At 38.1% G+C, this 23,261-nt stretch overlaps 3 protein-coding genes across 3 annotated transcripts; all 3 read left to right on the top strand.

Moving 5' to 3' along the window:
- Window positions 1-696: 696 nt before the first annotated feature.
- Window positions 697-4,114, top strand: LOC103329477 (G-type lectin S-receptor-like serine/threonine-protein kinase At4g27290). Its single transcript, XM_016793517.2, has 7 exons — window positions 697-2,012; window positions 2,122-2,239; window positions 2,333-2,498; window positions 2,642-2,852; window positions 3,050-3,287; window positions 3,388-3,538; window positions 3,646-4,114. Exons 1-7 carry the CDS (start codon window positions 707-709, stop codon window positions 3,955-3,957), a joined length of 2,502 nt encoding a protein of 833 aa, XP_016649003.2. The 5' UTR covers window positions 697-706; the 3' UTR covers window positions 3,958-4,114.
- An 8,354-nt stretch (window positions 4,115-12,468) lies between these two features.
- On the top strand, window positions 12,469-15,075 carry LOC148918323 (receptor-like serine/threonine-protein kinase SD1-8). Its single transcript, XM_089049858.1, has 7 exons — window positions 12,469-13,064; window positions 13,145-13,261; window positions 13,355-13,521; window positions 13,628-13,838; window positions 13,992-14,229; window positions 14,334-14,484; window positions 14,600-15,075. The coding sequence occupies exons 1-7, from the start codon at window positions 12,569-12,571 to the stop codon at window positions 14,909-14,911; spliced, it is 1,692 nt and encodes a 563-aa protein (XP_088905984.1). The 5' UTR covers window positions 12,469-12,568; the 3' UTR covers window positions 14,912-15,075.
- Window positions 15,076-20,410: 5,335 nt separating this feature from the next.
- On the top strand, window positions 20,411-23,098 carry LOC148918322 (G-type lectin S-receptor-like serine/threonine-protein kinase B120). Its single transcript, XM_089050541.1, has 2 exons — window positions 20,411-21,504; window positions 22,927-23,098. Exons 1-2 carry the CDS (start codon window positions 20,411-20,413, stop codon window positions 23,096-23,098), a joined length of 1,266 nt encoding a protein of 421 aa, XP_088906667.1.
- The last annotated feature ends 163 nt before the right edge of the window (window positions 23,099-23,261 follow it).

Below are 23,261 nucleotides of genomic sequence, written 5' to 3'. Positions count from 1 at the left end.
AATAAAGAGACAAATAAATAAATAAATAGAATAAGTTAAAATTAAGAAAGCAAGCCTGGTATAGTGAAAGCACGTCAAAGACGCTATCCTAAAGCCTTTGTAGCCTCCTTATGTGCAGGTAATGACGGTTTACAATTTGGACAACCAATGCTTGGATTTGAATAGATGTGTAAAACCAATGTTTAGACTCGTTTTTCTGTGGGCAGGTTTGTTTTTTATTTGGACAAACTTGGATTAGAAATAGCATCAATGCATTGCCTGCAGTATTGGCTTTGACAAGGATGGGGATAAAATGAAATATACTGTCTACATAAGAGGCCAATGTGTAAACATATCCACATTCAAAGCCTGGAATAAAAGCCATACAAATCTTATGAAAGTTTATTAAAAAATTATACAAAAGTCTTCTGAAAGTCTATCAAGTTCTATACAAATTCTAAAGTTCCATCAAGTTCTATGAAAGCTGACACTTAAACAAAATCTTTTTAAACACTCTAGAATCCTAATTGAATACACCCCCCTAAGCTAGTCTCTTTCTAACATTTTAATACGTGAAGTATTTGAATTGAGTATTTGAAAGGAAAATATATAGCACTCATTAATGATTGACTTGGATTAAGTAGACGCATGACTTGACCCTTCAATGGTTGAATTGGATTAAGTAGCAAGACATTATCTTTCTTGTGTGCAAATTATTAGTGCAGCCATGGATACGAAAACCAACCCAATGTTGGTGTTTATAGTTGTTTTATTGTGCCTATTTCTCGAGTCCCGTATCTCCTTTGCAGCTGACACCATCAATGCAAACCAATCTCTCTCCGGTGACCAGACAATCGTCTCCGGGGATTTTGAACTGGGGTTCTTCGAATTCGATGGCCGCCACTACATAGGTACCTGGTATTCCGGCCGAGTGGTATCTGCGAATACCATAGTTTGGGTGGCAAATAGGGAAATACCAATCTCTGATAGATTTTCATCAGTGTTGAATATCTCAGATGGCAATTTAGTTCTCTTTAATGAGGCCAAAACTCCAGTTTGGTCCACCCATTTGAGCTCCACCACCACCCCTGCTTCTGTGCAAGCAGTTCTTTTAGATAGTGGAAATCTTGTCTTAAGAGCTCATTCTATTTCATCTGAGTTTTTATGGCAAAGCTTTGATCATCCAACGCATACATGGCTACCAGGAGCCAAGCTTGGATTCAACAATATTACCAATCAAACCCAAATTCTCACTTCATGGAAGAACTCACGGGATCCTGCACCAGGTCTTTACTCTTTTAAGCTAGACCGAAGCAATTCATATATCTTACTGTGGAATAGGTCTAAACAGTATTGGACCAGTGGATCTTGGAATGCAAGTTCAAATATTTTCAGCTTGCTTCCTTATATGAGGCATAATTACGTCTACAACTACAGCTTTGTTTCAAATGAAAACGGAAGTTATCTCACCTATTCGCTTTATGATCCAAAAAAAGTATCTCCAACCATGATGCCAATATCGGGGCAGATCCAGCAATTAATTTGGTATACGCCTTCCAGGCCATGGAAAATATTTTGGTCTGAACCAAGACAGCAATGTGCAGTTTATGCTATTTGCGGGCCATTTGGGAGCTGCAATGAAAAATCCGGGGTCTTGTGTAATTGTTTGATGGGTTTTGAGCAGAAGTCGCCACGGGATTGGGCTTTGCAGGATTACTCTGGTGGGTGTCAGAGAAAAACCAATTTGCAGTGTGGGAATTCAACTAGTGTTATTGGGACGAAAGACCAGTTTCTAGAAATGCATAGCATGTCAATGCCTGAAAATGAACTGCATGTTAAGGTTGGGAGTGCTAAGAAATGTGAATCGATCTGCTTAAATAACTGCTCTTGCACTGCTTATGCTTATGAAAGCAGTAACGCATGTTCAATTTGGATTGGAGATCTCCTGGGTGTGCAAGAACTCGTGGCAGATGACGCTGGTGGAAGAACTTTATACATCAGACTTGCAGCTTCTGAGCTTATGTATCTTAAAAGTAATAAGTGGATAATTATCGGTGTTGTTATAAAGATCATTTCTTGGATAGCCATCCTTTTAATTGGTCAACCTGAATATTTAATTTTATTTAATTTTATTTTTTGCAGATGGCAAGGGTGATGCGGATAAGCGCCCCTTTATAATTGCAATGGTCTTAGCAGCAGCAGAGTTGCTTATGATAATTTTTTGCTATTTCCTATGGAAGAAAAGATTGGGGAAGCGAAGGTATTGCCACCACTCTGTCTCTCTTTCTCACACACACATGCACTCATGCATTCACACGGATTCTATAAACAAATGATCCATGCTCTGAAATAGGACGCAGAGGAGGAAGGATGGTGTGACAAAATTAAATTATGGTGCTGGAGGTGGAAAGAATGACACAGAACTACCAATCTTCGGTTTAAAGAGTATATTAAATGCAACAAACAACTTCTCTGAAGCTAACAAACTGGGAGAGGGAGGATTTGGCCCTGTTTATAAGGTGACTCTTCCCTGTAATTAAAGTACATTAGTTTTTCTTTCATAAATATTATACTTTTTGGTTCTCTTAACAACCTTTTTCCTAAATAAGTTCGATTGGTAGGATGGTGGTTCACTTTGTGTTTGATTTTCCGTCCACTGCAGGGGATTTTGCCAGAAAATCAAGAAGTAGCCATAAAAAGACTGTCAAAGAAGTCAGGGCAAGGACGTGAGGAGTTCATAAATGAGTTAAATCTTATGGCCAAGCTCCAGCATACCAATCTTGTTAGGCTCTTAGGTTGCTGTATTGAGGAGGAGGAACTGATCTTGATCTATGAATTCATGCCCAACCGAAGTTTGGACAAACTTTTGTTTGGTATATACTCATTCCTTAGAAGATTGATTCTTTGATATTGTTGATTTCTGGGACCTCAAATTTGATTACCTTTTAGCAAGATCCTTTTCAATGCGCAAAAGTTGTGTAATACAAGATCTTTTTCCATTTGTCCAGCATTCATCTATAATAAAAAGAAAAACACCTAGCTAAATTTTCTTCATGGTTTGTCCTATCAGATCCATCTGAAAATGCAGAATTACATTGGGGAAAACGCTTTCGAATTATAGAGGGTATTGCTCAGGGAGTACTTTATATCCACAAGTACTCTAGATTGAAAATCATACACAGGGACCTGAAAGCAAGTAATGTTCTGTTGGATGGAGCAATGAACCCAAAAATATCAGACTTTGGAATGGCTAAGATTTTTGAGATAAATCAAACTGAAGCAAATACCAACAGGGTTGTTGGCACATAGTAAGTATATATATATATAAAAGACAAGTTTTTCATTCAGTTTTGCTAAACCTTATGCAATCACCGGTATTGCTTACTTCTTTACCATCAATTCATGCAGCGGATACATGTCTCCAGAATATGCAAGATATGGCCATTTCTCTGATAAACTAGATGTGTTTAGTTTTGGAGTGTTGTTGTTGGAGATTGTCAGTGGAAAGCGGAATGCTGCTTTTTATCACTTTGAACATTCACCAACTCTTGCTGGATGGGTAAGTATTAATAATTCTGAACTATATACGCTCCTTTCTGTTTTTATGCCTTGTAAATTTGCGATTAACTGTAAAATACAAGTTTAAGTATGTTAAATCTTAATTAGGCATGGGAATTGTGGAAAGAAGGTAGAGGAATGGAGGTGATTGATGCATCAGTAAGGGAAACATGCCCCCCTGATGAAGCTTTGAAGTGTATCCATGTAGGGTTTTTGTGTGTTCAAGAAGCTCCAGCTGATCGACCAACAATGGCTTCTGTAATTCGTATGTTGCAGAGCAATGAAGCCACATCACTTCCACCCTCCAAGGAACCGGCCTTTTCAACTAACAGGAATTCCATACCTGTTGTTGGTTCTTCTCAATTACCTGCCGTTTTTTCCAACAATGGAGTCACCATCAGTTTGCCAGAAGGTCGATAGAGCTTCCAATATTTGTTTCCTTTCCTCAACACATTTAATGTTAGGTATATAAACTAAGAAGCAAAACGTTGTGACAATTGCAAGAACTCAGCAATACTATTCTTGTTTATATAGTCCCATTCCAGGGACACCCTTCAAGGTATTTTTGGTTTCCATATTGGACAGAGCCAGTTCATAAATGTGAATTTTATTCTCGATGCGGTCCTGATGGTGCCTGTGATATAAATAGCAATCCCCTCTCATCACAGTGCAAGTGTCTGAAAGGTTTTAGGAACAAACTAGCAATGGTGCCCGCGTGATGCTGCGGGTTTTGAAATCGTGTGAAATGTGTATAAAGTCGTGAAAATATGCAGGGAAAATGGTACTATTTATATAAACATGGAAATCTAAATAGTGGTATTATGCTTAATTTAGCAAGCTTAAGTTACAAAAAATAAACTAATAACATGTTTTATGTGCTACTTGTTATGTGAAAATATTGGGCATATTTTAATAGATCAAGTAGTTATAAAAACATCAAAATATGAGCAACTAAAAGTTGCTCATTGTTCAAAAGAGTGTGGACAGGTGTTTATGTATATGGTACTGGGTGGTGGAAGGGGATCTAGGTCTTGCTAGCTCACTGTAAAGGGGGCTTACGTTTTTTCTCCTCCTCTGGGAGGTTTTGACTCTGTTGACATAAATTTGGAAAATAGCAGGTGTTAGTGTATATAAATGGAAAAATTTGAGTGAGGGCAATAACTATTATGACATAATTAAGTTGAAAAATAGAAAATGACAAACAACAGTCTATTGAACCAAAAGAACGTTAAAACCAACCTTTTTTGTACGAAACCTAGAAATCCCTTTGAGCTAAACCCGTGCGATGAGAAGAAGGATGAAGCGCAGCTGGAAATATGGCTGAACCAACGAAGAGCAGATGAGATGAGATGAATTCACAAGGGGGGAGAATATGAGAATAAGTTATGCAGGCTTACCTTGAAAGCACCCAAGTCTGAGAATTAGAGAAGACGACTATGATCTCTGAGGCCTCTCTCTCTCTCGCACTTCTCTTGGTGAAGGCGCACGCAGTTTGGAAGGTAAAGCGGCTTTGGTTTCATTGGACAGAAGACTGAAGATGGCTGAACCAACGAATGAGCAGATGAGATGAGATGAAGACCAAACAAACGGCGAGATTCACAAGGCGCCAGCTCAAATGGAAATCGACGGCCCAAACGAATCCAAGACCGCCGTTGCATTCCATGGCTGCCCCCAACCAGCCAAACGAAGTGGTTCAAGCGGACGATGTTCTGTGGAAACGAAATAGTGGGGAGAGTTAGTATATCCAAAGAGAAAGGGGCAAAAAGGGAACATAAGGAAAAATTCACAAAAGGGCAAAATCGGTACTTCACTATTGCGAATGAATAGTCTAGAAACAGTACTCGGGATATATATAATATAAATATAATTTCACAAAAAATGGGCTATGTGGGATTGGCCCGAAGGCTGTGTTCGGGAAAAGGAATTGACTTGTGATAAAGAAGAAGGGTTCTCAAATTTTGACAGGATGAAACTACCAGACCATTCTATTCAGTTAGGAAATAAGAGTACAAAATGGGAAAATAGTCCAACCAAAATAGCCCAACCAAAATGATCCATTAAAATTAACCCATATGGCCCAATGTTAGATGAAAATAGCCCATTTGTTTGGAAGGTTGACTTGCTACTTTAAAGGCCCACACAATTGGAGGTAAGAAGCAGCAAAAGCATCAGCCCTTTTGCTAAAAGAAACAGAAGCCACGTATGGAGCAAAGTGTCCACATATGCAGAGCTACTGGAAGGCTGCAGCATATGGGAAGGAACAATTTCCAAGCACAAAACACCCGAAAACCAAAGGATATTAACGTGCAAGTCGCCAGAAAAGAAGCACTCTTCAAACCAGCATACATACCCCAATTCCTTCCCCCATCAGACCTGGCCACAGAAAAGAGGAGGAAAGAAAAGAAGAAGATGGTTGGGAATGGAAATCACATACTGGAACAGCCGCGGGAAAGGGGCCTTGAGCTCCCAAAGTTCCTGATTTTGTGCGAATAGACAGATGAAATTTCACCAAGATAGGAAAAGCCAAGGGAGGAGAAGAGAAAGGAAGGGAAAAACTTAGCCAAAATGGGTAAAAACCATTAGGGTTTCTTGGGAAGGGATGATTTCCAGTAGCTATAAAATGAGGCATCTCCTACCCAACGAAACCAACCCAGATTCAGAGAGCAAGCTTTCTCTCTAACTTGTAAAAACCCAGCAATCTTGTGCTCTGTTCACCCTCTTCTCCATTCTTCTCTTCTGGCAGATAGAGTATCTGTCAAGCTGCCGGAAGAGCATTGTTATTCATTTCTCTCTTCCTAGCCAAATCTCCTACAAATCTCTCCTTTCTCACCTTAACACTTCCCTTTTTCCCCCCTAAGAAAGCCTAAATTTCCCCTCAGTGTTAAACTCATGTTGATTTTGCTTCCATACCACATGCCAAGCTCAAAAGTTTATCTGTAAGTATGCAAAAATTACCTGTAAGTTGCCATTGTTTTGGCTGGTGAAGGTAACCAAAATACTTCATAATAAGGCTTTGCTGCCCTTTCGAAGCATTTTTAAGGCTTAATTTTCGAACTCAGACAAAGGGAAAATTTCATCAATTTGGCCTTTACTATTAACCCATTCACAAACCGGAAGAAAAGTCCCCTACACTCACTTCTCTACCATTAATTAATCCAAAGAGGAATGCTATCAACCTTCTCTCTAACCTTCTTCTTTGGACATTTTCCCTTTTTTGCTTGACATGTGTTATTCTCCTTACACTTAAAATAATGTCATTAATATATATACAAGTTAACTTTTGCTTTCCAAGTTTATCCTTATTAAATATATTCAAGTTATCCACACAAAAATTCACAACTTTCTTACAATCTTTATATATTTTTTTAAATGTCAATTATTTTTTTTTAAAGAAAATGTTTGCTTTTTTCAAAAAAAAAGGAAATGTTCATTTTTTTTTAACACAAAGGACTTTTTTTTTTCCCTATCTAAACCCTTTGTGTTATAAATTATTAAAAAAAAAAAAAAAGAAGAAGAAGGGACATTTCCTCTTAAAAGCATATATTTTCTTTAAAAAAAATAATTGACGTTAGAAAAAAAATTAATAAGATGGTAAGAAACTTGTGAATTTTTTTTGGATAAATTGAATACATTTAATAAGGGTAAATTTGGAAAGCTGAAGTTAGCTTGTATAATATATTAATGACATTATTTAAAGTGTAAAAAGAGAATGTCAATACGCAAGAAAACTTAGAGAGAAGGTTGCTAGCATTTCTTTAATCGAAAATTTCTGTACGAAGCAGTAGTACTTGATTGCCCTAGCCTCCTAATATGCCACGTTGAAACAAAAAGCTTTTTTCAGTTCAAAGTACATGTCCATGTCTATGATGATGTCCCCTATGACTTTGTTGTCTTTCAGACATCCTGCTGAGTGGTAGGGTATGTTTGCCATAGTGGAAAGTACATGGTTGGGCCAATAGGGGATCAGGAGAAAGTATATGGTGGCCGCCGGAGGCGAACTTTGGGGTGTGCAAGGGCGGTTGTTGCCCCAATTTTAAGAGGGCCCTCAATTTTTTTTTTCTTCTTTTGTTTCACTATATATATTATTTTATTATTATGTATAATATATTTGTTCTAATTTAATATATGATGTATCCACCTCTAAAAAGAAATTATATCGCGTAATATATTAATACATTAAAATTACATATCATAGGAGCTCTCGTTCTATACTATATCTATATCCACCGTGCATAGGTTTTTCTTTTGGTTAACTATAATTAATAATTTGATGAATTATTTATATTCCTTGTTGAATTATTTATTTGATAATCCTTTATAATATTTTAAAAAATAGATATTAATGAATAGTTTTAAATTTGTTATCAATATATACGGACTAATTCTTTTTATATATTTTTGTTCCAGAGTTTGTTCTAGGAGGCCCTATTTGTACAGAGCCCCTGGTGGCCGCCTCATTTTGTCCCTACTGGATTTCTGTCACTACCGACATTTGGATTTAACAATTGATGAAATTAAGGTTCTTTAGAACACATGATGCTCATTTTAAATGGAGGAGATGCGATTATGGTGTGCACTTTAACTAGTTTTAGTGACAAATTATTGCTAGACACTTCTATTAGTTCAAGGCATGAACTTCCTTCTTCTTCCTCTGTCTCTCTGTATCTGAATGGGTGGTTCTTTCTTTGTATTGTCATTGTTCTCTTCTCTCTTTGTACCAGCCAAGACAACTTAGTACCAGGCAAATCTATCAGTGCAAACCAGACTTTGACTTCTTCCGGTGGACTCTTTGCATTAGGCTTCTTCAGTCCTCAAAATTCTAAGAAATTTTTCCTTGGTATATGGTGTTGGTAAAATATAAAGATAATTGCTATATTTGCAGAATTTCAAAAATAAAACTTCACTACAAATTTGAAATAAATACATGAAAATAACGACAAGGAAAATATTAAGAATAATTTACAGATGATCGAGTCTAAAACTTGGTTCTATCTCCTTAAGATTAAATTGCCTCGTCACAAGTGCTTTTAAGATTTGCTTGGCAAACATCTCCTAGGATTGACTTCTTGTTGAAGTAGCACTACAATCCCCAAGAAAAGCAAACTCAAACTTGTGTATGAATTCTCTCTTACTAACTCACTGTATTTCTGAAAATATAATGCTACGAATGCTCTAAAAACTACTATTGTTGGATGACAATTGGATGAATGAAATGTTGTAGGACTTTCTCTATTTATAGACAATAAGACCTCTGTTCAGAAAAGATGTGACTAAAAAATATCAACAAATGTGTCTTTTCCTGTTACAACCATAGGCCAAGAAGTGCAATGTTTCAATTACTATGAAACAATGCAACTTAAGCCAAGAAGTGCAATGTTTCAATTTCTATGAAACAATGCACCTTTTCACATATGAAATAATTCAACTTAAGCCAAGAAGTACAATGTCATACTAATTAACATCAAAAATTTAATTTTTTTTTTATCCTCTTTTTCTTCTCACCCAACCTTCTCTATGGCGACCTCTGCTTCTGGTTCCAGCTTTTCCTTTGTTGCTTATATGCCCAATGTTTCCAACGTGTTGACCGTCAAGTTGGAACTTAATACCTATCCTTTATGGCTTGTGCAAATTGTGCCGCGTCTTTGCAGCCGCTCTCTTATGATGTTTGTTGACGGTACCAGATATCTGTCCTCTTGCCTTTCACTCGGATGTTGCTGGTAAACCAACTGACAAGGTGAATCTGGCTTATGAGGACTGGATTCAACATGATCAAATGGTGTTGTCCTGGCTTAATGGGTCTCTCTCTCCTGATGTGCTTGCCACCGTTGCTCGTTCTACTTCTGCGCATCTCACTTGGTTATCTCTTGAAAAACGTTATGCTTTCCAAAATCAAAATTGACTCCTCCAGCTTCGTGGTGACTTGCTGCAAACTACTCAAGGTGTTCTCTCGATTGCTGACTTTCTTGATAAGGTGAACTCTCTGGCTGACAACCTTGCTCTTTTTGGCTCCTCTGTGAGTGACTCTAATCTTGTTGCTATTATCATGAACAACATGGGTCCTTTATATGAGACTACTGTCAGCTCTGCCCAAGTTTGTGATTCTCACATTACTTATGATACTCCCCTTAAGACTCTTATTCTTAGTGTCTGAACGTCGGCTCCATCTGTCTAACTTCCTAGTTCTGACCTTGGAGGTACTACTATGGTTGCTTCACATGGACGTGGTGGTTTTCGTGGCCATGGCTCGTTTGGACAGCGTGGTAGCCATGGTTTTTTTGGCGGTTCCTCTTTTCATGGTGGTCGTGGTAGTTTTTCTTTTTCCACAACTAGTGTTGTTGGTACTGCTCCATCTTCTTCCAGCGGTGTTTCTTCTTCTTTCCTTGGTGATGCTTCCTCATCTTCCATGGCTCTTAATCCTGCTACCTTTCCTTCTAGTTCACAGATTCTTTATCAAATCTGTGGCCGTGGTGGTCACGCCGCCTTGGATTGCTATAATCCGCATGAATCTTGCCTGGTCGTGTTCTTACACAGCACTTATCTACCATGGCTACTTCTTCCTCTCAACAACATGGATCCTCCTCTTGGCTTATGGATATTGGTGCCAACTCTCATATTACCCCAAATGTGGGTGTTATGAACAACCCTAGAGAATATCATGGTAATGACTCCATTGGTGGTGTCATTGGCGGAACAGGTTTAACTATATCTCATATTGGTAGTTCTAATATTGTTCATAGTTCCTCTTATTATTCTTTGTCTAACCTTCTTTGTTGCTCTCAAACCTGTACTAAACTTGTTTTTGTTAACCGTTTTTCTTGTGACAATGACTATTTCTTCATCTTTTATCCTACCTATTTTTGTGTACATGATTTGAAGACTGAGAGGATGCTTTTCTGCAGTCCGAGTATTAATGATCTTTACCCTTTTCCATCTCCATCAAGTTCAACTCCTCCGGATACGCGAGTTGCTTTCGTAGGAGTTCAAGTCAATAAGGACATATGGCATTCTCAGCTTGGCCATCCTGCCTCATCCATTTTGCATCGTTTGGTGTCTTCTCAGCATTTGCCTTTATTAGAAGAAAAAAAAAAAACTAACTTTTTTCGTTCATCATGCCCTTTGGGCAGAAGTGTTAAACTTCCATTTTCCTCATTTACTTTTAGAGATATGACTAAGCACTAAAAATATAAATAAACCCTACACCATTTAATTTCTATAAACAAACCAAAAAAAAAAACTCAAAAAATGATAGCTGGCCCTATTGAATTTAATTTTGATTATTAAATTACTTTGATGCCCTATTGAGTATTTTGGGCTTTTTTTATGAGGTTTTGGAGTTGAGTTTGTTTTAAGAAGTCAATGACAGCTTTGTAATTTAAAAGAAGTTAAAAGCCTTTTTGTTATGTTGTAAATGAGCTTTGGGTGTGTTTCTAAAGTCCATTTCATATATTGTTTTTTTTAATAATTTGGGCTCCTATATTAGGTATAATAGTGAATCTCCCTTAATTTTATTACTAAGTTTCCTTTGGAAATCATTCATTCGGATGTTTGGAAAGCTCATAGCCAAACTCGAACACACCAATCTTGTTAGGCTCTTGCGTTGCTGTATTGAAGAGGAGGAACTGATCTTGATCTATGAGTTCATGCCCAATCGATGGTTGGACAAAATTTTGTTTGGTATGTTCCCAGCCCTTCTAAGATTATTTCTTTTGTTGGATGTGGCCTTTGTCTAGAAAGTTCTTCCACTATCTTAGTGATTTTCCTAGTCTCCTAAATATCCCTTTTCCAGCAACGTTCTCTACAAAACCATTTCAACACAAGACAGAAGATGTCTGCCTCTTTACTTTGAAGTGTCTAATAAGTATGCCTGCATGAGCCAGCAACTCCTAGCTTTTACATTGAAATGGAACATGTTGTTTCTGTTACCAAAGATTCACGCAACATATATAATCAGGATTAATTTGCCTCTATCTTTTCACATTTGAATTGAGATAGTCGGTGGCCCGCTGAGTGTTAGGTTTGTTTGGTGCTTGTTGTGCTCCTATAGTGCAAGGTGATCATACTAGTAGTAAATGGTGGCCGCCTCAAATCATTTTAACTTTATAATTGATGAATTTTAGGTTCTTAGACCACATGATCATTCTCATTTAAAATGGAGAAGATGAAATTATGGTTTGAAGCAAATTATTATCAGCTAGTAGTAGCCACCTTAGTTGATTAGTTTGAGGCATGAAAGTTCTTCCTCTTCCTCTGTCTCTGTGTCTCTGAATGGAGTGGTTGTTTCTCTGTCTTGTTACATTACTCTTATCTCTTTGTACCAGCCAAGACAATTTAGTACCAGGAAAATCTATCACTGAGAACCAGACCTTGACTTGTACCACAGGAACATTCGCATTAGGCTTTTTCGACCTGAAAATTCCACCAAATACTTCCTTGTTATATGGTACAACACAATCCCAGATACACCAGTAGTATGGGTTGCCAACAGAGAATCCCCACTTGATTCTCCGGGTGTTTTCATGCTCGGTGGTGATGGAAATCTGGTGGTGTTAGATGGGATGACTAGAAAAGTTATCTGGTCATCTAATGCTTCAGTACCTGCTTCCACAATGAATGCCACAACTGGTTTACTAATGGATAGTGGAAACCTTGAGCTGAAGTATAAAGGAAACATTTGTGGCAGAGCTTTGATCATCCATTTGACACGATGTTGCCTGGCATGAAGCTTAGCGTGAACAAAAGAACAGGCAAACAAAGGCTGCTTACATCATGGTCAGCACTTGGTGATCCACAACCAGGAAAGTTCACTGCAGGCATTGATCCTGAAGTTCCCAGACAGATAATTACCTTGAAGGAAAATGCTACATATTGGAGAAGTGCTGTCTACTCTGGCAAGGACGCAAAAACATACTTCAGAAATCCAAGTGGAACCTTCTTTTTCATTGCTCACAACATTGATATTGACGAGATTTATTTTAGTTATGGTGTCTCAGATAACTCAGTGAAATTGAGGTCTGTTTTGAATCCAAATGGGATGCTTGTACTGCTTCTGTGGCAGTGGAAGGATGACACTAGTACATGGCGTCAAGTGTGGGGGGAGCCTGAGAATAAATGTGATTTTTATGCTCGATGCGGTCCAGATGGTGCTTGTGATAAAAATAGCAATCCCCTCTCATCACAGTGCAAGTGTTTGAAAGGTTTTAGGATCAAATTTCACAAACAATGGGCTATGAGGGATTGGCCCGGAGGCTGTGTTCGGGAAAAGGCATTGACATGTGATAAAGGAGAAGGGTTCTCAAAATTTGAAAGGATGAAACTACCAGATCATTCTATTCTGTTAGGAAATAAGAGTACGAGAGAGTGTGAATCTGAATGTCTTAAGAACTGCTCTTGCACAGCTTATGCTTATTCAAATGTGACAGAAGGAAGTACTACAAATTGTTTGGCATGGTTCGGTGACCTGATGGATCTTGTAGAGAATCATGGTCTGGGGCAAACTATTTATATTCGTGTTCATTGCTCCGATCAAGGTATGTTAAATCAAAGTGTTGACAAAATCCTTTAAAGTAAATAGTAGTTAGCCAGAAAATGATCTTTTACTTCTTTGCAGATGGTAAGGGTCATGGTGATAAGAGGACCCTTGTAATTGCTATAGTCTCAGCAACAGCAGGATTGGTTACAATAATTTTTGGCTATTTCTTATGGAAGAAAACTCTGAGAGAAGACGGTACCACTACTACTACTACTACTAGTAACTATTACTCTCTCTAAGATTCTGGAAATCCAAACAAATGATGTTCTAACAATGATACTGAAACAGGGAGGATAGGAGGAAGAATGAGCCAGACATTGAGTAATATTAGTGCTGGAGGTGGAAACAATGATACAGAGCTACCACTTTTCGACTTGTGGAGTATATTAGCTGCTACAGACAATTTCTCTGAAGCTAATAAACTGGGAGAGGGAGGATTTGGCCCTGTTTATAAGGTAACATTTCCACTGTATGCTGTAAATGTTAGGTATCTTTCATGAGAATGATCATTTCTTTTGTAAGGAGTGGTTCTCCTTGTATTGGATTTTTCTTCCACTACAGGGGACTCTGCTTGAAAATCAAGATGTAGCCATAAAAAGGCTGTCAAAGAAGTCAGGGCAAGGACATCAGGAGTTTATGAATGAGTTGAAGCTTATAGCCAAGCTCCAACATACCAATCTGGTTAGGCTCTTGGGTTGCTGTATTGAAGATGAGGAAATGATCTTGATCTATGAGTTCATGCCCAATCGAAGTTTGGACAAAATTTTGTTTGGTACATATGTTGATCACTTTTAAGATTCTTTGATATTGTTGATTTCTGGGACATCAAATTTCTTCGTCTTTTTCCATTGCAGTTAAACAATATTGTTCCAAAATTTAAGGAAAAACACTAAACTCATTCTTCCTCATGGTTTGTGGCAATCAGAACCATCTGAAAATACAAAATTGGATTGGGGCAAACGCTTTCGAATTATAGAAGGTATTGCTCAGGGACTACTTTATATCCACAAGTACTCTAGATTGAAAATCATTCACAGGGACATAAAAGCAAGTAATGTTCTGTTGGATGGAACAATGAACCCCAAGATCTCAGATTTTGGGATGGCAAGGATTTTCGAGATAAACGAAATCGAAGCAAATACTAAAAGGGTTGTTGGGACATAGTAAGTATATCTATATAGTATTTGGTTCTCATTCATGTTCCAAACCTTATGTAATTAATCACTGTCATTGTTTCTAACTTCTCTACCATTATTAATTCATGCAGCAGCTATATGTCACCCGAGTATGCCCTCTTTGGCCATTTTTCAGAGAAATTGGATGTATTTAGCTTTGGGGTGTTGCTTTTAGAGATTGTAAGTGGAAAGAGGAATGCTGCTTTTTATAGTGTTGAACATTCACAAACTCTTGCTGGTTGGGTAAGTACAGAGAATTCTAGTTTTTGTTTTTAAGCCTGAAGCAAATTTGCAATTAAACTAAGCTAATGATCATGCAAGAAGATTAATGGGTTCATAAAAAATGTTTAAATCTTAGGCTTGGGAGCTATGGAAAGAAGGTAGAGGAATGGAGTTGATAGATGCATCAGTAAGGGAGACATACCAGCCTCATGAAGCTTTAAGGTGTATCCATGTAGGGCTTCTGTGTGTTCAAGAAGCTCCAGCTGATCGACCAACAATGTCTTCTGTGATTCATATGCTGCAGAGCAATGAAGCTTCATCGCTTCCACCCACAAAAGAACCTGCTTTTTCAAGGCATAGGAATTCCAGTGCCGTTGGGTCTTCTTCTCAAACATCTGCAAGTTTCTCCAACAATGTGGTCACCATTAGTATGCCAGAAGGTCGATAGCTTCAACACAGTTAAAGTCGGATAAATAAACGAACAAAGAAAAACGCTGGGACAGCTCAAGAATTCTATTGAGTTAATTGGGCTTCACAATTTTTAAGCCCAGATACTGTTAAAGCTGCAACAACCACATGTATTATTTGCTTCCAACGATTGTTCTCTTTTTCCATTTTTTCTTCTTTTGGGTCATTTTTGGGTAGGCCTAAGAATAAACACAGCCTACAAAAGAACAATCTGGGGCCCGAAAATAGCTTCCTTGCTCAATGAGCCTAATGACCTGCATGACAAGTGAGCCCAACGTCGGTTCTCTTTATTTTGATTGATAAATACTGGTCTCTAATTTCCGAACAAATTACCGTGTGAATTTTTTTTTATTATTATGTAGGGCTGGCCATTTAGATTGACAAAACTGAAAAACTGCCCGAACCAAATAAATCGGTCCGGTTTTTATTATCATTTTTTAAATACAAAGCAAAATTGGACCGGAGAAAGAATAAATTTCAGTTTTTTATTTTATTTTTAATACAAGTGACAGTCTAACTTAAGACCACACTACCAAAATATCAAGGGGAGGCGGGATTTGTCACACACACAAACTATCAATGTGTCATGGGATTCTAACTTGAGACTACTAATCTGTAACTTAAGTCAAAGCCCTTTTCCACTAGGCTAGACAAACGATATTTTGAATTTTTCTTGTTTACGTGGGGTAGTTTTCTATTGGTTTCCCTTAGTCTTATTATCAACTATCCACATTGAATCCCCAACACCAAATAAACCGTAATCCTCTTATCTCGCTCTAGTAGTAGTCTTCGGTCCATAAATTTTTTAACGGAAAAAATTGGTCTGGTTCTCAATTCTAGCCAAAAATCAAACATAATCGACCAAAGCACATCTGTAATAATATGCATGATTTTATATGCTAGAAAGAAGTTATATAACAAGCGTATTCAAGATTTGACTTTTTAACCATTCAAAACAAAGCCCTCAATCAATGATCAGGCTACTTAACTAATTTTAGACTCCATCTACCATAATGATTTGTCTACTCTGTAGTCTCTACCTTGTTAACTAATTTTAGACTCCATCTGCTTAATGTTACACCATGAACATATATATAGTTGATAAATAATTCTTGCATAAATCAACATGCACAAACATTTTGTTGCTCTTGTTTTTGGAAAGTTTCACGCAATTTAAGTTTAATTACCATTACTTATCTATGACCAATTAAATGAAATTTTCACTTATTTTAGTTGGTTTATATTTCTAGTAGTGAATTTTTAAGTGACTAATAATTTTTTTTTTAATACAAGTAATAGTCTAACCTACAAAGAGGAGAGGGAGTTTCACACACACACACACATATATATATATATTGATGAAGTTGACGATCAAAAGATATCTATTTCCATATGGTTTTTCCGTATTTACACATCTTGTTTAATTGTCTATCTACAGAAAATTGCCTCCTCCAAAGGAGAAAAGGAGAAAGTGCAAGGTGGGCAGAAAATTGCGTAATCTCGACTGGACCAGTTCTCTCCTCACATGAAAATATGCAATCGGGTCGTAACTTGACCAACCCACCCATAAATAGTGTGGGTGGTGGTGTATTAGGACTAAAATCAAAATTCATTGCAAAACTTATTAGTTTCAATGAGGGGGATGAAAAAAATAATTTTATGGATAATAACAATGTAAAGAGACATTTACAGCAACTTGACCCGAAATTAAGTACCGTTTAGTTGGGTTCAATTTAGGCCTCAAACTAGCAATATAGTTGTCAAATAAGTACTTTTGTTAACTATTATGCGATTATTATTCGCTTTTATGCGCAGTTGGATAGTTGGAAGTTAATTCTTCTAGAGATCTACCCTTTGTTCTACGGTGGTGGGACTTCAATCCGTAGTGGTATGGTAGTCATGATTTAGGTTTGTGTTTTAATTTAGGATTTTGCTTGTTTTGGGGTGTGTGAGTTTGGATATGGGCTATGATAGATTTTGGTAATTTGAGTTGGTTGGATTTTGTCCAATGTAGTTTCCCCTTTCAGATTGTTGCTTTTTTTTTTTTTTTGCAGTCATATTGAAATTAAATGATAGATCTTTTTATATTACTTATATATGACCAATTAAATGAAATTTTCAGTTATTTTAGTTGGTTTATATTTCTTAATAATTATATCCCAGCAGTCATTAGTAGTGGGTTTTTAAGTGATTAAAATATATGTTTTTTTAATACAAGTGATAGTCTAACCTACAAAGAGAAGAGGGGGTTTCACACACTTACAACTAAGGTGTTATAGGAGTTTGTATCTGGTCTATAACTCAATAGCCTTTTCCACTATGGTAGACCCCATTGACGCTAATTTTTTAAATAGGTTACACATATACAAATATTTAAATCGTTTTTGTTCACCGTTGTGTTGTGTGCATAAATAATTTTTCACGTGCTAGCCTCTCCTACAATACTTACTCTACCAACGGTATCCAAAAACATTAATCCTCTAGAACATGATCCTTGTTTCATTTGAATGCCATCAATCTCCAGGAATTATAGTATCGGAATTTAGTTTTTAAATCGCAGTACGTACATCCATGTGCATGTACAGTCCAAATGAATCTATGTCTACATCTGACTTTTGGGTTCCCATATTTTTGTCTTTGACTGACCAAGAAGAAACAGAAGCTGCTGTAAATGCCTCTGGACTGTTCGAGAATATAAAAGCAGAAGCCACGCACGCAACATACATATATGATATATATTGATGAAAGTTGACGGTCGCCTCAGCTCATCTTGTCCCAATAAATGAGGCAGCCCACTTTTACTATTCTCCCCTTGTTTATACCAAAATAAGTAGTCAATAAGCGTCAGACACGTGGACCAAACTGGAGCTTTATAGCCTTCGGTACCTAGCTTCCGTACCCAATCTACCGATCCCAATTAGGGCAATTTTCCCCCAGGGACACGTGGCATCCACAATTGGTGTCCACGTCCCACATCGAAATTCTCAACAACTTGCACACCTCCCAAGGTCTATAAAAGAGAACAACTATCCCAAAATGGAGGTAATCAGAACTTATGGCGGTGCCTATTGATATGTAGTTCAACTTTACTAAATCCGTACTTACTTAAGTATCGGAGAGCCTTCGGCCGATACCACACCGGTGCCCTAGGTCGGCCGAGCTTTGCTATCTTGCGGATCGCCGCCTACCAAGGCCAGGGAATACCGAAGGCCCCATATCACTAAGTTACGCGGAAAGTGCCGAATCATTTTTCTGCGTCAACACCTCTCACCATGTGTGAATAAAGTTTTTGAACCGCATCTAGCTTTCTGTGAAATTACTGAAAATGATAAAGATTATTGAATAATAGAAAATTTATATATATTTGAATCTCTTGATCATACGTGTAGTTTCCACATATGGTTTTTCCGTTTTTACACTTCTTGTTTAATTGTCTATCTACAGACTACAGCCTCCTCCGAAAGGAGAAAATGCAAGGTGGGCGAAAACTACATAATCTCGACCGGACCAGTTCTCTGCTCACATGAAAATATGCAATCGGGTTGTAACCTGACCAACCCGCCCATAAATAGTGTGGGTGGTGTTTATTAGGACTAAAATCAAAATTCATTGCAAAACTTAGTTTTAATGAGAGAGATGTAAACAATAATAATAATAATCTTTTCTACAAGGATGAAATCTATGTAAGTATATTTTACGGGTAACAATTTTCTGTGTTGATACACTTTAGACGTAGTGTGGTTATTACAATACATAATCCAACGGTACCCTAGGTGAATCTTGACACTAAGTTAAGTACAGTTCGGCTGGGTTTAGTTTAGGCCTCAAACTAGCAATATAGTTGTCAAATCATGACTTTTGTTAACTATTATGTGACTCTTATCGCTTTTATGTGCAATTGGATCGTTGGAGATTTGCTTACTGAGATCTACCCTTTGTTCTATGGTGGCGGGACTCTGATCCATGGTGGTATCGTAGTCATGATTTAAGTTTGTGGTTTAATTTAGGATTTTGCTTGTTTTTGGGCTGTGTGGGTTTGGATACGAGCTATGCAGATTTTGGTGATTTGAGTTGTCGAGTTGTTTATGTGGATTTTGTCTCATGTAGTTTTCCTCTTTCGGGTTATTGGTTTTGCAGTCATGTTGAGATGAATTCGTATTTCATACACGTCTTTGATGTCTTGCTGAAGTTTTCTAATGAATATCATTATTTGATAAATAAATAATAAACTAGCAGTATACCTGAACCATAAAAAATTAATTGCGGTTTGGTTTGGTTCAATTCAAAATTATACATTTTAATGTAAAACATGAATCAAACCGCTTGATTTGATTTGATTTAGCCGGTTTAATCAATTACGGTTTGGTTTTAGTCTAGTAGACTACACTTATTTTGAGTTTTTCTATTGTTCACCCCAATACTGAAATCATTAAGCTCTTAAATTTTATTATTGTATAAAAGAACAAAAAAGGTCATCCAACTTAATACTTAGTACATCTATACACACACCCCACCACCCTTCATATTAAGTTTTAGAAAAATACAAACTCTTTTAGACTATTGCTAGATTACTCTTCTCTTTTAATCCAAGAAACCAACTACACTCTCATCTTCTCTTCACAAACCCTAAATAAGGTATACAAATAGTGGATTGTGGGTCGTCAATTAAGGTATATAATGTGATTATTTCTTGGTTTGGGACTCCTCCCAAAATTATTGAGGATGCTATGATCGAAGACTTTTATTCGGTCACCTACTTTGAATTTCTCCACATTCTTCCTAGCTTTGTTCACAACACTAACAATTTCATGCCTGGAAAATCAATTGAAAATGTTCAACACACATGAATGATTTCAAGGAATAATAAAATGATTATTTCTGCTAGGTGCTGCAAAATGCAGAGAGATACAACAACCAATTCCCACACATGAATGCAATTTTTGATAAGATATTTGATCATATATGTAAACAAAATCAAAACCATTTTGAAATGCAAATATTTTTTTTTTTAAAAAAAAAACACTAATATGCATGTTAAGTTTTTGTGGCGCGTGGGGTGGGGGTGGGTGTGAGGTTGATGAGTTTTTTTTTTTGTTTTTTTTTGTTTTTTTGCTGAGTGTGTATAGTTTGGGAAGATAGTAAGGTTTTCTTAAAAATTGTGAAAATTTGAATTAGATATTGGCATGAACTTAGGATATGGAATGAATGAAGAGAAGTGAGAGTTTAAATAGAAAATTTCTGCCTCTAAAATTGATACAATCATTAAAAATAAAAATAAAAAATCGTCAATTTTAGGCACCAGCGTGGAATGTGCTTGACGAAGAAAACGTGGCATGTTAGTGAGTTGATGGGGCATAAATAAATGAACACTTTTTGTCTTAGGCACTGTTGAGTTTGAGCCTTGAGGTACAAACTTTGTCATTCTGCGCTGTTTGAGCCTCTGCCAGTCGTCTCCTTGTTTCTTCCTTTGTCTATCAGAATGGGGAGGCTCATTGCTTGTGTTCTGACATTACTAGTGTTCTCTCCTAAGCTGCCATTTTCCTTTTGTACCAGCAAACACAACTTATTAGTTCCAGGCAAATCAATCAGTGCAAACCAGACCTTGATTTCTCCCACTGGAAACTTTGCACTGGGCTTCTTCACTCCTGAAAATTGTACCAAATACTTCCTTGGCATTTGGTACAATACAATCCCAAACCCACCAATTGTGTGGGTTGCCAATAGAGAAACCCCACTTGATTCTCCAGGTGTCTTTCTGCTGGGCAGTGATGGAAATCTGGTGGTGTTGGATGGAAAGACAAGAAAAGCACTCATCTGGTCTTCAAATGCATCCCTCCCTGCTTCTGCAACGAATGCCACAATTGGGTTGCTAATGGACACTGGAAACCTTGTCCTAGGATTTGGAAAAGATCAAACAAAAGACCCTTTGTGGCAGAGCTTTGATCATCCCTCAGACACATTGTTGCCCGGCATGATGATTAGCCTTAACAAGAGGACTGACCAGCAGAGGCGGCTTACATCCTGGGCAGCAGTTGACGATCCGAAACCCGGGAAGTTCTCCCTCGACATTGATCTTCAAGTGCATGCCCAGGTTGTCGTCCGGAAGGAAAACTTTGGTCCCTACTGGAGAAGTGCTGTCTACAATTTGACAGGCCATGAGTCTAAATCAATAGCCTTTAAAAATCCCAGTGCAACCTTCTTGGTCCTCTCTTTCAATGTTGAGTCTGATGATCAGACTGATGAGGTTTATTTTACTTATCGCGTCTCGGATAGCTCAGTGAAATTGAGGTCTGTGTTGAACCCAAATGGGTTGTTTGTCCTGCTGCTGTGGCAGGATGACAGTAAAACATGGAGTGAGCTGGGGTATTGGACTGGTGAATGTGTTAGGGAAAAGGCATTGACATGTGGTAGAAACAGAGAAGGGTTTTCCAAGGTTGAGTTTTTAAAACTACCAGATCATGCTGTTGTGTTAGAAAATAAAAAGAGTAGGAGTGAGTGTGAATCTGAGTGTCTTCACAACTGCTCTTTTAAAGCGTATGCTTGTGCAAATGTGGCACAAGGAAGTCCTATGAGGTGTGTGGGAGCAAATTTCGTCCCACTAAAATATTCGTCTAAGATTCCTTCGTCTTCTCCACTTCTCTTTCTCCCTGCAAAACAAATCGGGGTAAAAGGACCACACCCAGGGGTTGTTGGCCAAAGGCCCTCCGATGCCTAAGTTAGGTATGGTATTTCAAGGAAAACCGGGTGGCCGGAGCCGTGTGTGGTGGCCGGAGCCTTGTGTCAGAGAGAGAAAGAAAGTGGTGGCTAGGGTTCGTGAGAAATAATTTCTGCAGAGTTTCAGTAGGAATTTAGACGTACCTTGACCTTTGTGCGTAACCAAGTATTTATAATGGTCTCGGAGGCTAGGGTTTCAAAGAAATAATTCCATAGATGGAAGGGAATTATTCCTCCCCTATTTGGAATTGATTTGATTAATTAGGGTAAATCAAATCTCTAATTGTGGTAGGTATCATATCAAATCCTAATTTAATTAGGTAACTCCTCACTTAATTGGGAATTGGGGTAGGAATCAAATAAATTCCCAACTTAATTAGGTAATTCTCAATTTAATTGGTAACTCCCAATTAAATTGAGTAACTCCCAATTAGGTTGAGTAATGCCCAATTAGGTCAAATAATCCCCAAATGGAAGGAATTATTTGACCTAGGGTTTGATTTAATTCGGTTCCCACAAATGCCCCTCAGCTTCTGCATGACACATGGTGGAATGTAGGAGATCTGAGTGTCTGTTGGGCTGTCCAGGGCTTCCTTCTTTAATTTGGGCTCCTGCGTGGAGGAGGCTTTTTACTTGCTAATTTTCTGAACACCTGACTGGAAAGTGTTTGAAATTCCTTGTAGGTCAAGGAATTTTGATCCTTATAAATATAGGGCTCCTTCAAATTATTTTCACATCACAATCTGATCCTCCAATTTCGTCAGTGAGAGAGAAAACTTTGGAAAATTGCTTCAGCTGGCTTGAGACTTTGTCCTCGTCACACACCCAAGGTAATTTGTCTTGGGCAGCATATATATTTTTCCTTTTGTTCCGACTTTTGGCAGCAAGGAGGTGGTCCGTGCCTTGTGATTGGGTGGGGTATGATTGGAGGTGCGGAAGGCTGGCGAGGATCGGGCTTTGCACATGTTAGGCTCGAAGCGAGGGCATGGAGGCCGGACCAAGAGCTGGAGCAAGGGGAATTGGGCCATCATGCGACATGGGCTTGCTAGACAAGGCTGCTCGTGCTCGATTTGAAGCGATCGGCGCATCGGTGGGCCGCATGCGGAGCGAGCCTCGGCCAGTGCTCGAGCTGGGTGGAGAGCGCGAGTTGGGCTCTTGTATTGGCGATTCATCTTTGGGCTTCCTGTTTTTTTTTCTACTCTTGCTGTTTTTTCTTTTCTTTTTTTTTCCTGTTCACGAGCTAGGAATTTTAACTGCAATTTCCTTTGTTATTCTTTGCAGCTACTCAACGACCATGTCTTTTGAAAGAAGGAGCCGATCAAGCTCGCAAGTACCCTTGTACCTATGGGGTGGCTCTCAAGTTCCCAAAGAGAAGTTTGTGGCCAATCGCACCGTGTCACCACCGAGGCCCGATTCAAAACATGGCGTGCCCTTTTCAATTTGCCATTCCTAAAGACGTGCATGTCAAGTTAGCGAGCCCTCTTCGACATCGTACCACGGGTGGATTCGAACAATCCAGGTGCCAGGATCATCACGTTCCGCCCCTTCTATTTCTCGCTAGGCTTCACGTTTCCGATGTCGAAATTTTCAAGTATGTGCCTTGCGCCATAGAGTGT

Source organism: Prunus mume, linkage group LG4 (genome assembly GCF_029339155.1).
Source record: "Prunus mume cultivar Tortuosa linkage group LG4, ASM2933915v1, whole genome shotgun sequence".
NCBI lineage: Eukaryota > Viridiplantae > Streptophyta > Magnoliopsida > Rosales > Rosaceae > Prunus > Prunus mume.
Note: the sequence above shows the minus strand (reverse complement) of the source record. Positions and strands in the feature narration are given on the sequence as shown.

What these genes read in the sequence shown, in the direction of transcription:
- LOC148918322 (XM_089050541.1), top strand. Translation starts at nt 20,411, where the DNA reads ATGGGGAGGCTCATTGCTTGTGTTCTGACATTACTAGTGTTCTCTCCT. An exon ending in GCACAAGGAAGTCCTATGAG is followed by an intron (nt 21,505 to 22,926) that starts GTGTGTGGGAGC and finishes TATTCTTTGCAG; the next exon opens with CTACTCAACGACCATGTCTT.
- LOC148918323 (XM_089049858.1), top strand. Translation starts at nt 12,569, where the DNA reads ATGCTTGTACTGCTTCTGTGGCAGTGGAAGGATGACACTAGTACATGG. An exon ending in GAAAACTCTGAGAGAAGACG is followed by an intron (nt 13,262 to 13,354) that starts GTACCACTACTA and finishes ATACTGAAACAG; the next exon opens with GGAGGATAGGAGGAAGAATG. An exon ending in CACAAACTCTTGCTGGTTGG is followed by an intron (nt 14,485 to 14,599) that starts GTAAGTACAGAG and finishes TTTAAATCTTAG; the next exon opens with GCTTGGGAGCTATGGAAAGA.
- LOC103329477 (XM_016793517.2), top strand. Translation starts at nt 707, where the DNA reads ATGGATACGAAAACCAACCCAATGTTGGTGTTTATAGTTGTTTTATTG. An exon ending in TTTGGACAAACTTTTGTTTG is followed by an intron (nt 2,853 to 3,049) that starts GTATATACTCAT and finishes TTGTCCTATCAG; the next exon opens with ATCCATCTGAAAATGCAGAA. An exon ending in CACCAACTCTTGCTGGATGG is followed by an intron (nt 3,539 to 3,645) that starts GTAAGTATTAAT and finishes AATCTTAATTAG; the next exon opens with GCATGGGAATTGTGGAAAGA.